General features: G+C 43.3%; 1 protein-coding gene across 1 annotated transcript in view; it reads left to right on the top strand.

Annotated features, from left to right (window-relative positions):
- Positions 1-9,548, top strand: part of RFTN2 (raftlin family member 2) — a 62,273-nt gene extending 52,725 nt beyond the window's left edge. The window contains exon 9 of the mRNA XM_028509202.2: positions 8,757-9,548. Coding sequence (XP_028365003.1) covers positions 8,757-9,026 — 270 coding nt within the window. The 3' untranslated portion in view covers positions 9,027-9,548. The remainder of the gene's footprint in view (positions 1-8,756) is intronic.
- The last annotated feature ends 6,329 nt before the right edge of the window (positions 9,549-15,877 follow it).

The following is a 15,877-nucleotide window of genomic DNA, read 5'->3' on the forward strand; positions in this document are numbered from 1 at the left end:
AAGATGTATACGGTTTTCTGTATCCAATTGCACTCAACACAGAACAGTACTTTCGTATTAAACAAATCCATTGCATGCCCCTCTTTGGGGGAGGGAATTGAGGATTTCATAATGAAGTATATTGTTGGAATTTTTTTCTTCTAAAGTTATCAATACCTTTCCTTTTGAAATTTGTTTTGTATTTCACAGATGTTATATGCAATATTCTAGGTAGCTTAGAAGTTTGGAACATAGAAAATATCAATCCAAAATATTTATACCCCCATTTACTGCCTCAGTTTTCTTTCAACTATTGAAAAATAGTTTGTTTTAGTAAAACTAAAAGCTTTTAGCAAAAATAGGAGAAAATTCTTCATACATTGAGGCTAGGAAAGAATTCCTCACACATAACACCAAAAGCACAATGCATAAGAAAAATTATAAATTAGATGTTATCAAAATTAGCGACTTTGCTCAGCTAACAACAAAAGAAAATGAAAAGACAAGCTACAGCCTAGAAGAAAAAAAAACTTGTAAATCACATGTATGACAAAGAACTTGTATTCAGACCATATTCAGTATTCTCAAAACTCAACAATAAGAAAAGAAACAACCAGTTACAAATACTTAAAAGGCTTGGATGCCTCATCAGTGAGGACATGTAGGTGAGAAATAAGCACATAAAAAGACACATAAATCATTGGCCACAAGGGAAAGGCAAATGAAAACCATGATGAGATACTACCAAACACCTATTAGAACGACTAAAATAAAAAATGCTGACAATACCAAGAACTGGCAAGGCTGAAGACCAGCTGGGACCCTCATGCACTCCTGGTGGGAATGCATAACGGTACAGCCGCCATGGAAAACAGTTCGGCGGCTTCTTCCAAAATTAAACCTATACTTACCATAGGGGACCCAGCCATCCCACTGCTGGGTGCTAGAAAAATTAAAACTCGTGTTCGCACAAAAACCTGTACATAAAAGTGTTCATAGCCTCCATGAACTGGGAACAATCCAAATGTCTTCCAAAGGAGAACGAACAAACAACTGCCCCACGTTCACACAACACGTCTCTACTTGGGGAGAGAAGGATGCACATGATAACTTGGGTTAAGGCACCCTGATCACAAGAAGCCAGTGTTAAAAGGTTACAGACTGCACCATCCCATTTATATGACATTCTCCAAAAGACAGAACTATGGTGTGGAGAACAGATTAGCGGTTGCCAGGGATTGGGTGTTAGGGCAAGTTTAGGGGGATGATGGAATTGTTCTGCGTCCTGCTTGTGGTCACACAGATCTGTACACGGGTGCTAAAATGCATTGAACTATACATTTTATGTAAGATGATTTCAGAGTTAAATTTAAAAGACTGCTTGCTTTACAAGTCACACAGACTACAGTTTCTGTCTTTGTCCCTCAGAAAAGACGATCCTTGAGTAATGGGCTTCTTACGAAGTGTGATGAGCTTGTCGGCATTTCTTCCCTCTGCACGAGGCTGCGTAGTGTAGTGAAGCAAGGTTCTTTTTATCGTGCTTTCTGTTGTCTATTTTCATTTTTCTTTATTTTGGAGAGCGGCCTCTAAATGGATTCAAGGAAGTGAGCCATGCTGAGTAGGGTAAGACATTCCAACCAGGATTTTACCTCCATGTCTTAAATGTTGACAGCTTTTCTTCCAAGATCTCCTGGCTGAACTTTATTTCTTCTGAAGATTAAAGTAAAATTCATCATATTTTTAGTACCCAAAAAAGTCTCCATTTCAGTTCAATTCTTTAGCCTATTTCCCTTTGAACCAAAAGGTCATTTAAAAGTATTGAGTTTCCGCTAACTTGGAGTAGGGTTTCCTGTGTGCGTGCTCACCTGCACATTGCCTCCGCCACAGTCTCGGAGCTTCTGTGTCCTCATCTATAAAATATGCACATGAGCGCCCCCCACAGGGCCGTGAGGAGGATTCCGTTAGAAAACACCAGGAGGGCTCGGCGCAGGGCCTCTTCAGATGAAACGTTGCTTTTGTTCCCATAGGAAGGTGTTTCTATGTTAAATGATTAAACACGCCTAAACTCAGAGAAGAAACTGAAGAAAAATCCAGAATTCCTAACAACCCTCTAGCCAAAAGTTACCTTCAGCTAGTATATAGGAATATAATGTATTAATGTTTTCTGAAGTTCAAAAATGCACATATACATATGTGTAAAGCAACTATGGCAAAATATTAACAAGGGTCAAATCAAGTGGTAAGTATATGAGCATTCATTGTACTATCCTTTAAACCTGAAATTTTTCATTATTGGAAAGTCGGAAAATGAAGCTGAAAAGCATTAGTCACCAACAACTTTTTCCTGCTAGTTATTAGTTAGTGACTAGTTGCCATCACAATGCAGTGCCGAAAAGGCCCACAGAGAATGATTTCACTACAGCTGACGGTCTCTTTCCTGGAATGGTCTACGGATGGGCAGGCACAGGAAGGCAGAGTGTGGCTCTGCGTCGTGACTGGCCAGCTCTGCCCCCATGGACATTTGGCTTCTGCCTCTGGACCAGAGCCGCGGCCACACTGTCGCCATGTCCGGCCAACAAGAAGCAGTCATGAGGACTTCCAGGCGTGCTTCTACAGCTCTGATCCCCAACTCACAGACGTAGCTCTGCTCACGGCCCGTTGGTCTAAACTCATTCATGTTGCCACAGGCATCTGTCAGGGAGGCTGGGAAATGTAATCTGGGCACCCGTGTGCTGGTGCCACAGTGAAGTAGCACATGCCCTGCTAAAACTGACAGGGTGTGGGGGTGGGGAGGGCTTCTGTTACTGAAAGAAAGATGGAGAGAATAGGTGCCAGGAGGTAGTTCAATTTTAATGGCTCCAATTTTACATATATTGTTCTTTAGAGCAGTTTTGCATTCGAATAATTTTCTTGCCTTTAAAATATATCTCAAAATGAATGATTTCAAGAGGCAAAGACTTCATGGGCATACCTGTTGAACTATTTCTCCAATGCAGACCAAGAAGTGAAGAAGCAACAGCCAGAGAAATGTTCTGAATCAGATCTTTTCCAGGGCAACTATAATCAAATCATATGAAGCCCTGGCCATTGTGGTTCAGCTGGTTGGCCGTCACCCCATAAATCGGAAGGTTGTGGGTTTCATTTCCAGTCAGGGCATGTGCTTAGGTTGCAGGTTCAGTCCCCGGTTGGGGCGTGTCTGAGAGGTAACTGATCAATGTTTGCCTCTATTTCTCCCTGACTTCCCCTCTCTTTCCAAACAAATTTTAATGTAAACTTTAAAAAATCATATGAACACCAAGAAGTATCTCATATATACATTAGCTTATTTCTTTATTTTTAAATATTTTTTATTTATTTAGTTTTAGAGAAGGGAAGAGAGAGAGAAAGAGAGGGAAAGAAACTTCAATGAGTGGTTGCCTTTCGCACACCCCGTACTGGGGACCCAGCCCACAACCCAGGCATGTGCCTTGACTGGGAACTGAACCTGTGACCTTTCAGTTTACAGGCCGGTGCTCAATCCACTGAGGCTTTCCCTAACCTTGGGCAAATCCCATCTTCTTCTGGGCCAGGGTCCTACCTTTGTAGAATGAGCAATTACAGTAGATGATCTCCAAGGACTGGTCAGGCTTCAGACTCCTACACTCTAAGTTATAAGAACACTGCAATTTGACTCACTGGAAATGCTATTATTTCATGTGGAGTGAGGGTGGAATAGGGGAGGCACTGTCATTGCTGAAATGTATTTATGAAGAGTCATATGGTAAAAAGGAAAAGTGTTCTGAAACCTTTCTTTAGAGTTACCATGTTAGCTATTCGTCATCTTCTAATATTTGACACTTCCATTTGGTGGCTGTTTACTTAATACTTACCTATGAACAAAATAAACTAATAAACAAAAATAGAAACAGACACATAGGTACAGAGAATAGGCTGACAGCTGTCAGAGGGGAGGGATGTTGGGGGCTGGGTGAAAAAGGTGAAGGGATTAAGTAAAAAATATACATATAAATATACATGTATATATATGTACACACACACGCACACACAGTGTGGTGATGGCCAGAGGGGAAGGGGGGTGGGGTGGAAGGTAGAAGTGGGTAAGCGGGTAAATGGTGATGGGCGGAGATTTGACTCGGGGTGGTGAGCATACAATACCATATACAGACGATGTATATTATAGAATTGCACACCTGAAACCTATACAATTTTATTAACCAATGTCACCCCAATAAATTCAATAAACAAAATTTTAAAATAAGTACCTATCTAAAAATGAATAACATCATCTTATTTTGGAAAATACCCAATTTTTGCTAAGAAAATTCCCATTCAGTATGTGACAGTTGGCCTGTGTTGTCTGATATACAATAAGAACTTGTTGCAAAATTTACCTTTGGCCCTGGTGCGGGCGAGGGAGGGAAGAACCAGGCAGCCAAGTGCTCCCAGGCACTCTGTCCTCCCATTTTCCCTCAGCCGGGGTTGAGAGGTGGTTCTGCACGTGGGGAAGGGAGCCAGCAGCCAGGCTCGGGAAAGGGGCCCCATCCGGCAGTGCCCATCAGCGCTGCCTGCAGCCCAAGGGAATCCTCACTGGCCAGGTCCCAGTACCATGAGACCGTGCCATGAGGCTGGGTCTTTGTTGAAGTAGGACCCATGTAGATTCCGTGCCCTTAAACTTGCCCAAGGACTCTAGTAACACTCCTTTGCAGGCAGCACGCTGAGGGCCCCATCTTCCTGTACCAACCACGTCATAGACAGGGGTTACATTCCACAGGAGCCCAGTTTAATAAAGCTGCTTGCTTTAGATATTTGCTTTAGATATTTAATATATTTAATATATACTTAATAAAGCTGTTTGCTTTATATATTTGCTTTGAAAACCAGTAGAAAATACTTTTGTATTTTATATAGTACAGTTTAACAAGCCTGTAAGTTAGCAAACCTTTGTAAGACTAGCCTGGGCATCTGACTTCTGTGTTTTTTGTTTTCTAAGAATTTTATAATTTAAAAAAAATTTATAATTTTAACTCTTACATTTAGGAAAGTGTAATCCCAGTTCCCAAATAACATATAAATGAACTTTCAGTAAACAGACTCTTTGTTTTTTTTAATTTAAATTATACTTTAGTTTATGCTATTACAGGTGTCCCAATTTTTTCCCCTTTGCCCCCTCCACCCAGCACCTGTCACTCCCTCTAGCAATCCCCACACTGTTGTCCATGTCCGGGGTCATGCATATGTGCCCTTTGGCTACTGTATTCCCTATGCTGCACTTTACATCCCCCTGACTATTCCGTAACAACTATTTGTACTTCTTAATGCCATCACGTTTTTTCGCCCATCCTCCTACTCCCCTACCATCTAGCAACTATCAAAACATTCTCTGTATCTAAGATTCTGTTTCTCTTCTGCTTGTTCATTTAGTTTGTTTTAGATACAATTATTGATAGTTACGTGTTTATTGCCATTTTATTGTTCATATTTTTTTATCTTCTTTCTCTTCTACAAGAAGACCCTCTAACCTTTCATATAATACTGGTTTGGTGATGATGAATTCCTTTAGCTTTTTCTTTGTCTGGGAATCTCTTTATCTGCCCTTCCATTCTCAATAATAGCTTTGCTGGGTAGAGTAATCTTGGTTGTAGGTCCTTGCTTTTCATCACTTTGAATATTTCTTTCCAGTCCTTTCCAGCCTGCAAAGTTTCATTTGAGAAATCAGCTGACAGTCATATGGGAGCTCCCTTGTAGGTAACTGCTTTTCTCTTGCTGCTTTTAAGATTCTCTGTTCGTTAACCTTTGGTATTTTAATAATGATGTGTCTTGGTGTGGGCCTCTTTGGGTTTATCTTATTTGAAACTCTGTGCTTCTTGGGCTTATATGTCTATTTCCTTCACAAAATTAGGGAAGTTTTCTGTCATTATTTTTCAAATACGTTTTCAATTTCTTGCTCTCTCTTCTCCTACCAGCACCCTCATTATGCGAATGTTGGAATGCTTGTAGTTGTAGCAGAGGCTCCTTACACTACCCTCATTTTTTTGTAGTCTTTTTTTCTCATGTTCTGATTGGGTGTTTTTTGCTCCCTTATATTCTAAACAGCGTATTTGGTTCTTGGTTCCATTCATTCTGTTGATTCCCTGTAAATTGCTCCCATTTCAGGTAGTGCATCCTTCATTTCTGACTGGTTCTTTTTTATGGTTTCCATGCTTTTTTTTTATACTATTGATGTTCTCACTAAGTTCACTGAGCATCCTTATAACCAGTGTTTTGAACTCTGCATCTAGCACATTGCTTGCCTCCATTTTGCTTAGCTCTTTTTCTGGAGCTTTGGGCTATACTTTCATTTGGGCTATATTTCTTTGTCCCCTCATTTTGGCCGCCTCTCTGTGTTTCTATGTATTAGGTAGGGCTGCTACAACTCCCTGGCTTGGAAGTGTGGCCTAATGTAGTAGGTGTCCTGTAGAGTCCAGTGGCACAGCCTCCCTATCACCCAAGCTGGGCACTCCAGGTGTGCCCAACAGGTGGGCTGTGTACACCCTCCTCTTGTAGTTAAGCTTTGATTGCTGCTGGCAGGTCAATGAGAGGGATTTACCCAGGCCCATCAACTGCAAGAACTGGTTGTGACCACTCAACACAAAGCACAGATCACCATGGAGGACCCGCTGTGCAGGGTCCCATGCCCCAAAGCAAGACTTACTTCAGCAGGGCCCTGTTGCCTGCTTAGTCCGCTCCTTGAGTGTGTCACTTGTAGAAGTGGTCGGGTAATGGTGCTCTGACATGGTCTGTAGCTTCCCCCTGAGTGTGTAGGCTCTGGGGCCTCCCAGAAGGTGCAGGCCAAAGTCAGCCACCACCTGTGTTCTATCCAGGGCCACCCAGCATAGGCTGCAAAGTAATCTGCAGTCAGTTGCTACTTGTAGGGCTTGGAGGTGGCCAAGCAAGTTCAAGCTGTGAACCAAGGCCAGCTCCTGCTAGAGCCAGGCCTAGGGGCACTTAGAAATAGGTACGGGATGTGCTGAGGCCAGATGCTGCTTGTGTGAGAGAATTTAGGAAACCCTGAAGCATGAGCCAAGACAAGTCATCGGTATGGAAAAGCCACTGAAAACAGCTTGGATGGGCCTGAAAGTTGGCTGGGGTGGAGCTCTGGGGAATAACCAGGGAAGGGCAAACAGAGTGAACCAGGTTGACGGAATCTCAGATGTGGTGCCCACTTGCCCACTCTGTTGGGGGGAGGGCTCAGAAAAGGAACAGTCGGCTCCGCCAGCACTTCTGTCTGGGAGTAAGCTGCCCCCCAGCTCTCACGCTGATGCCAGACACTTCAGTTCCCCCCCATATGTCTCTGGTGCCTTTCAATCTGCTGCCCCCATGCTCGAGCTCAAAGGGAGCGAGTTTGAGTAAATCTGTGTGTGGGCTCTTTAAGAGGAACTGCCAGGGACCCTAGCAGTTTGTCTTCCACAGCCTCAAATCCCACTGGTTTTCACAGGCAGAAGTTATGAGGACTTACCTTCCTGGCGCTGGATCCCTGGGCTGGGGGGCCTGGTGACGGGCTGGGACCCCTCGCTCCTGAGATATGCCTCCCAATTTTTATCTGCCACATGTGGGTGTAGGGTGCACCTGTTACACACCTCCATCCCCCCTACCAGTCACAGTGTGGTTTCTTCCTTCATGCCATAGCTGCAGGACTTCCATTCAGCTGTATTTCTGGTCCTTCTGTAGTTCAGCTGTAATTTTGATGTGGCCGTGCGAGGAGGCGAGCCGAGCCGTGTTTACCTATGCTGCCACGCTGAACGGCAATCCCTGTTTTCTCACAAGCAAACTCTTTGCAAACTGGGAAATGACTGTGCTCTTTAAATTTATCACTGTTATTTGTCTTCTAAAATTTTATCTTGATCCTTTTTTAATTTACTCGTTTCCATGTTCTGTACCTAAAAGTGCATGATCGCATTCTCATCTACGTCATGTTGTCAGTACTGAAGAAGCCCCTGTGAAGAAGTCTCATCGGAGTCTGGACGTGCATGTGTTGAGCTGCCCCAGTTCTCTCCTTGACCTTGCCTTTCATTGACTTAGACATCTTCTTCTCATGTCCTTGGCACAGACCGTGTCTTCCTGTTTATTCTGAACTGCACCGAGAACACTGTCTGCCTTCAATAAATATTTCAAAGCAAAAACACCTGCAGCTTATCAGACAGTGTGCAGAATGGGCCGGTCTGGGGGCTCGGCGCGTCCCTGGCCCACCCCAAGCCCCCAGCCCCATCAGGCAGGAGCAGTTTGTAGCAGGACGAGGAGAGGGGTCTGCCTGGCCCAGGAGGAAGCTCCGGGCCTAAGCTCGGTCTGAATTATCTGTGACTCTTCCGTGCTGCCCATTCTTCAGTGAAATGGGTGTGGGGTGGCCCCTGGTGACCCCTTTCTGTTGTTCGATCCCAATTACACCAAGAAGAAAGATGGGATCTTGAATGTATTCTATCCCGCCTTGTTCCCCAAAGTGTGATCTCAACAGTTTCTGTCCTCAGGGGTGTCGCTGAGGGTCCAGACATGCACACAACCAGCCTGCCACTGCTGAGAATGCCGTGCCAGGAAGCTACAAAGGGCTGTGAAAGGCAGTTGGGGGGGTCGCTTTTTCCACTGGGGCAGGAGGGAATGTGAAGGGCTCTGAGCCAGCCCTCGAGATGGGCAGGACTTTGAAGAGAAGCCAGAAAGGGGCATTTTGGGCAGAGAACAGCATATCCTAGATCAGGGGACAGGAAGGCACCCATGTTTTTAACCCCTGGTGCCAATCTCTGTTTCAGAGGAAAGCCAGCCGGCATATAAAAGGTGAAGATAGGAACAAGGTCACCAGTAGGAGCATCGGACTAGACACGGCCACGTCCCAAGCTGCCGAGGACAGAAGCCCACCGGCGGAGGGCCTGCTCTCTGCTCCGGGAGAGTGCTGGCTGAAGGAGAGGCCGGCCCAGTGCAGCAGCTTCTCGGGGTTCAGCAGCAGTGACAGCGTCCTGCGGGAATTCGAGGACGGACCCTTTGACCAGGAAGATGGGGTGACTCAGGTCACTTGTATGTGAGCCGTGCAGCAAAGCAACAGAAGGCCCTGTACATGCTTATTAAATAACTGCCAGCTGACGTGATTGTATTACTGTATCTGCATTTATGGAATAGTTTGAATTCTTCCAGGCTCAGGCTTCCTTCTAATCGCGGAACACTTTGGCTCAACCTCCCAGACCAGGAAGAATAACCAACACATTTGTAAATTTAGAATCATGTTTACACTGCTCCCAAATAAAAAAAAAAACATCTGTTTAAACAGATGTCCCATTAGGTTATTAACTGATAATCTACTTCATTTTCTCATGAATGTACAAGGTATAATTTCCTACAATTCCTGGTAAGAAGACTAAGTACCTCAACCAGTATTTCACCTAATTAGAGAGATCTCAGGAAGTTAGAGTCTTACACAAACTGAAAAATAATGCCTCCCCCTCACACACACGCACGCACACACACACACACACGGCTAACAATGAAATCCCTATTTCCTGAATATAACAATAAATCCAAATTTTGTCTTTAACCATGGAATATATAAACAAAACACGCCCTTATTTGTTAACATATTCTTTGAAAAAACATCCTTTTGGTATGTCTTTGCTTTTAAAAGGTCGCCATGTCACTGACCCCGTGCTGCCGCGCCGAGCGAGCGTAAGCTCTGTTGTTGCTAACAGCCGAAAGCAGGGAGAGCAAAGCAGCTTTCCTCACATTCAGTACAGGAAGGACCCATCTCAGTATTTAAAAATCTGAGTTCACAGGAAGAATTAATTTTACTTCCCTTATATTGCAAAGAGTATGAAAAGGGAAGACATCAACTTTGAGCGGAAACTGAAGTCCCATCTACATCTGTCTAGGTTTGAATTACGCTTTCATGTCGACGGCTGCACCAGGAGGAAGGTGGAAGCCCGGAGTGCTGCATCCCGGGGGGTGGGATGTGCCCACAGCACACCCGCTGGGCCTGCAGACCGCTGGGTCCAGTCTCCGCTGCCCGTGCACTGCCACAGGGGTACCTCTGCCTCGCCCCGCCTTACCAAGCAAAGATTAAAATTCTACAAAATAGAGGGTTTTCATTGTTCTATAAAAGCCTTACTTTGAAATATGGGAACCTTCAAGTGAATTACAACTGACTCTGCCATTTATGAATTCAACATATTATATAATTTTATTAGCATTGGTGTTGATATTATAAAATCATTTGAATAATAAAATGTCATTTGTTATTGGGCTATCGTTTTATTGAACACAAGTGTTTATAATATATTTTATATATTTATGTATTACATGTTATCAAATACAGAGTATAACTAACTAGGCCAATCTCCATTAATTGTAGATAAGGTTAACATGGTATTATTCCAATTGTACCATGCTGAAGCATTACCTTTATAGGTACAAAAAAATTTTTAAGGCCCTGGCTGGTGTGGCTCAGTGGATAGAGTGCTGGCCTGTGAACCAAGGGGTCACCGGTTTAATTCCCAGTCAGGGCACATGCTTGGGTTGTGGGCCAGGTCCCCAGTGGGGGGCACATGAGAGGCAACCACACACTGATGTTTCTCTCCCTCTCTTTCTCCCTCCCTTCCCTTCTCTCTAAAAATAAATAAGTAAATTTTTAAAAGTAAAATTTTTCTTTAAAAAATTTTTTAATTTAAGAATATTCTGCTCAGAATTATTCTGTGAAATGGCCATTAACAATATTTACAGAAATGTTTTTTGCTTTGTAGATGAACCTAAATCCATATTCAAGAGCTGGTGAATTTTTGGTAGAAACAAGCATGACTTCTGCAGCCCACAGCACAGAATGCCATGAATTACAAAATGTCATGAATTATGAAACACAGAAAAGATACTCAGAAAAAGCAAACAGCTTTTCACAATTCCAGGGCCTACGAAAGGCAGAAACTCCTACATCATTATGTCAGTACACAGGGGGGATCTGAAGTAAAAGCAGAGATACAAATTTATGTTTGCCCTGACCGGTGTGGTTCAGTGAATTGAGTGCCAGCCGGCAGACCAAAAGGTTGCAAGTTTGAGAGGCAAATGATCGCTGATTCTCTCACACATCATGTTTCTCTCTCTCTTTCTCCTTCCTTTCCCCTCTTTCTAAAAATAAATAGAGTTTTGGCCAAGATGGAGGTGTAGGTAGATACACTTCACTTTCTTGCACAACCAAAAGAAGGATAACGAACAATTTAAAAAGAGAAAAGAACCAGAAATATCAGAAAACCAAAATGTATGGAAGTCCAACAAGCAAGGAGTCAAAGAAGAAACATTCAGCCAGACCAGTACGAGGGGCAGAGATGAGCAGCCAGGCAGCAGCTGGTGGACAGGGCAATTCCACACTTGAGTGCAGATAAACTGGGGGGAACAACTGGAGAATGAGGCAGACTGTGCAACCTAGGGTTCCAGGGCCAGAAAATAAAGCCTTAAAACCTCTAACTGAAAACACCTGTGGGGGTTGAGGTGGCAGCTAGAGAAACTCCCAGCCTCACAGGACAGTCTATTGGAGGGGCCAACAGGATCATAGAACAAACATAAGCCCACTCACCCAGGAATCAGCACCAGGGAAGCACCTGAAAGGAAGCAGTTCGATTGTGGAAAGGGGGGAAGTGACTGAAAACGGGCGAGAGCCAAGCAAGCGACACTGTTCCCTCTCTGACCTCTCCCCCATATATAATGCCACAACACAGCAAAGTGGGTTGCCCCGCCCTAGTGAATACCTAAGGCTCCACCCCTTACAACATAACAGGTGCACCGAAACAAAGAAATATGGCCCAAATGAAAGAACAGATCAAAGCTCCAGAACAAATACAACTAAGCAACAAAGAGATAGCCAACCTATCAGATGCACAGTTCAAAACACTGGTGATCAGGATGCTCACAGAATTAGTTGAATTTGGTCACAAATTAGATGAAAGAATGAAGGCTACACTAAGTGAAATGAAGGAAAATGCACAGAAATCCAACAGTGATGGGAAGGAAACTGGAACTCATCAACGGTGTGGACCAGAAGGAAGAAATAAACATCCAACCAGAAAAGGATGAAGAAACAAGAATTTTTAAAAAATGAGAAGAGGCTTAGGAACCTCCAGGACATCTTTAAACGTTCCAACATCCGAATCATAGGGGTACTAGGAAAAGAGGAAGAACAAGAATCGAAAATTATTTGAACAAATAATAAAGGAGTACTTCCCCAATCTGGCAAAGGAAATAGACTTCCAGGAAGTCCAGGAAGCTCAGAAAGTCCCAAAGAAGTTGGACTCAAGGAAGCACACACCAAGGCACATCATGATTACATTACCCAAGATTAAAGATAAGGAGAGAATCTTAAAAGCAACAGGAGAAAAGGAGACAGTTACCTATAAACCAGTTCCCATAAGACTATCAGCTCATTTCTCCAAAGAAAACTTGCAGGCAAGAAAGGGCTGGAAAGAAGTATTCCAAGTCATGAAAGGCGAGGACCTACATCCAAGATTACTCTATCCAGCAAAGCTATCACTTAGAATGCAAGGGCAGATAAAGTACTTCCCAAATAAGGTCAAGTCAAAGGAGTTCATCATCACCAAGCCCCCCCTTTTTTAAGATTTTATTCATTTATTTATAGAGAGGGAGAATGGAGGGAGAAAGTGAGGGAAAGAAACATCAGTGTGTGGTTGTCTCTTGAATGCCCCCAACTGGGGAGGTGGCCCACAACCCAGGCATGTGCCCTGACTGGTAATCGAACCAGCAACCCTTTGGTTCTCAGGCCACTGCTCAATCCACTGACCCACACCAGTCAGGGCAACCAAGCCCTTATTATATGAAATGTTAAAGGGACTTACCTAAGAAAAAGAAGATAAAAAATATGAACCATAAAATGACAACAAACTCACAGTTATTAGCAACTGAACCTAAAACAAAAACAGTAACTAAGCAAACAACTAGAACAGGAACAGAATCACAGGCATGGAGATCACATGGAGGGTTATCAGTGGGGGAGTGGAAGGAGGAGAGAGGGGGAAAAGGTACAGAAAATAGGTAGCATAAATGGTAGGTAGAAGATAGACAGGGGGAGGTTAAGAATAATGTAGGAAATGTAGAAGCCAAAAAATATATATGACCCATGGACATGAACTAAAGGTGGCGGGGGGAATGCGGGTGGGAGGGGGTATGCAGGGCAGGGGGAATAAAGGGGAGAAATGGGACAACTGCAATAGCATAATCAATAAAATATATTAAAAGAAAAATCTTGGGATGATCGGGGCAGAGGATCTCAGACAGTGCAGAGCTGCAGGTGGCTGTGTCAGGGCCTGGGGTCAGGGGATGCAGATGGGTCAATGGGTATAGGGTTTCACAGGCATTGGGAGAGAATAGGCAATAGGGAACTCACACAGTGGAAATTCCTCACCTGTAGAGAGAAATCTGTTCCCATCTGTTGCCCTCCCCTTGGCCTCCCCTTCACCATCGCATTTCCAGGCCACGTTGGCCCCTTTTGACACTCTGTTCTGAATAATGATTTTATTTCTGAGTAAGTATATAATGAGCTCTAGGTACTGGTGAGCCCTAGAATCTTGCAGAAGAGTAGAGGCTGAGAGTGGAGAGAATGTGATGCCTGGGATTTGGAGGGCCGTGCCAGCCAGAAAGGCACAGTCCTGTGGCCCCTCCTTCTGACACTGAACTCTGTACTTCACAAGCCATGGCCTCTCCTAAAGCCTCAGACATGTGACCCCAATCAATATGGTCGCATTCTCCTTGATACTATCCTGTCAAACCTGAGCTTTCCACTCTCTACCGATGGGTTCTTCCCACAGTGATCGCACATTATCTGGGAACTGGTATGTAATTAAAATAACAAGAACTCAAAATAACAAGGACTTAGTCTCTACCCTTGCTCTAAAATTTGGCATCTTATTCAGAAATAGTGAACCCCACTCACTTCACCCCCAATCCTCTCACTAAGAACTAGCAAGCTCTTTCTGCAGCGTCATGCTACACCTCCCCTGCTCCACGCAGCGCTAGAAAAGCCCGTCTCTTCCTCATTCCCTCAAACCATCACCAGGTGTTTTAAATCTTGTTGTGTTAATATGTTTAACTACATACATACGTGCAGCACCAAAGGAAACTCTTCATTGATTGCTAATGGACAGGTTGTGAATATGTCTTAGAAAAACCTTAATGTGAATAAGCAAAAAGGATATTTTAATAGAAGTCGTTGCCAAGATTTATAGCTTCTTTATCTCTAACTAGACATTAAGATTTTTTTTTACTTCATAGAATTTTAAAACTATAAATTGTAAGATATTCCAAATGTACTTGGGAGAAATTGAAAATCTATAATTAAAGATGCACTTTTCCATAATTTATTCCTATCCTTTTAAGGTCACAAATATAACATTTTCTTTATTCTCCATTAGTCTCATTTCTAGCTTCCAGAAGGCTGTGCTGTTTACCTAGTCATAATCTAAAGTTTATTTTCTAATTTACTTTCAAGATCATAAACACTGTCCTTAAATTGCTTCACTGGCTTAACTAGACAAGATGCAAATGTATTCTTACCAGGAGAAAGACTTCTTTTAAAAGGAACCCTCCATGAAATATGTCCTCTGTGTTAATAGCTAAACATTTTTCAATTTATTCACTCAACTGGATGTAGATTATCATAAACCGGATCTCCTATTTTATGTAGATCACTCGACGCATAAGCAGAGAAGGGCCGAATGACAACCCTAATGTGCAATTGATGCAAAGCAGCACACCTGCGGGCGGGGAGCACATTTGGGCCCAACCTGAGAAATCCATCAGGTTAGTACTCGGTTGTACAGGAAGCCCTGGGGAAGAATGGGTACGTTGTGAAGCTTTGGGCATACTTGTAAATCAGTAGCTAATAAAAGCTAAAGGCAAATGGGATTTTAGACAGTTGATGGTTGGCCTATTTTTACACTTAGAATTGTAAGCAGGACAAGGGGCTGTTTATAATCAGCCAAAATCACAGGGGTGATTAAGATACACTTGGAAATGAATCAGGGATTTTGGAAGTCCCCGAACATCCCTACTAGTTAGTGTACTACACACTGAAATACCAAATACTCTATTAGATGAACAGATTTCACACAACTCCTGACTCTAACCTACTCCTAGACTTGAATGACTACGATGTTGAGCTCTGGCCCCAAGAAGCAGTTTTGGGCTTACAGAATCACAACATGCCAGTTAACTTGGGTGTTTTAAGGGTGGAGATTACCCGACGGTGTGTGCACCTTTATAGTGCTGGCACTACTGAGAAGTTATATGGGTCATATACGGAGAGGATGTCGGTTTCCTAAGGCCCCATCAGAAGAGCTTTTCTGTTTTCACCTCTTCTACACTAACTTCCACCCGATTCAGGGAGCTGAGGCCCCAGTTCTGTACTATTTGTGGGAGATCTGGGCAATCATTTAATCACTGTGGCCTTGGTTTGTTGGGTTTTTTTTTTTTTTACTCTGTAAAACAAGAGAACAAGAAAGGGATGCTTAACTCAGCGATCCCTAAGATCCCTTTTCTAGTTTGGAGTTATGTTTTGCTTATGTTCTTCTCGGGATTTGCTATGTAAGACCAGCACAATGGAGGCCTCTTAGTTGTGCTAAGAGGTTGCCGACTCTTTAAACGGGGTTCCCCAAATAAAGAAAACCCAAACAATTCAAGAGTGATGATACAAAGGCTGGATTTAATTCCTGTACTGCCCCAAAACAGATAATTATGCTCCTCAGTCTAGAATATGCCAAACAGCTGGGAAAAAAGTCTGACGGCATCTAAATTACTTTTCCTACCAAGTGCCCTAAAGATTCCAGGCCGGTTGGTACTCATTTCTTCAGAAAAGACAAACTAGCCTGATCTGTTGTGCTCAGTTGGTTGG

Source organism: Phyllostomus discolor, chromosome 4 (genome assembly GCF_004126475.2).
Source record: "Phyllostomus discolor isolate MPI-MPIP mPhyDis1 chromosome 4, mPhyDis1.pri.v3, whole genome shotgun sequence".
Taxonomy (NCBI): domain Eukaryota; kingdom Metazoa; phylum Chordata; class Mammalia; order Chiroptera; family Phyllostomidae; genus Phyllostomus; species Phyllostomus discolor.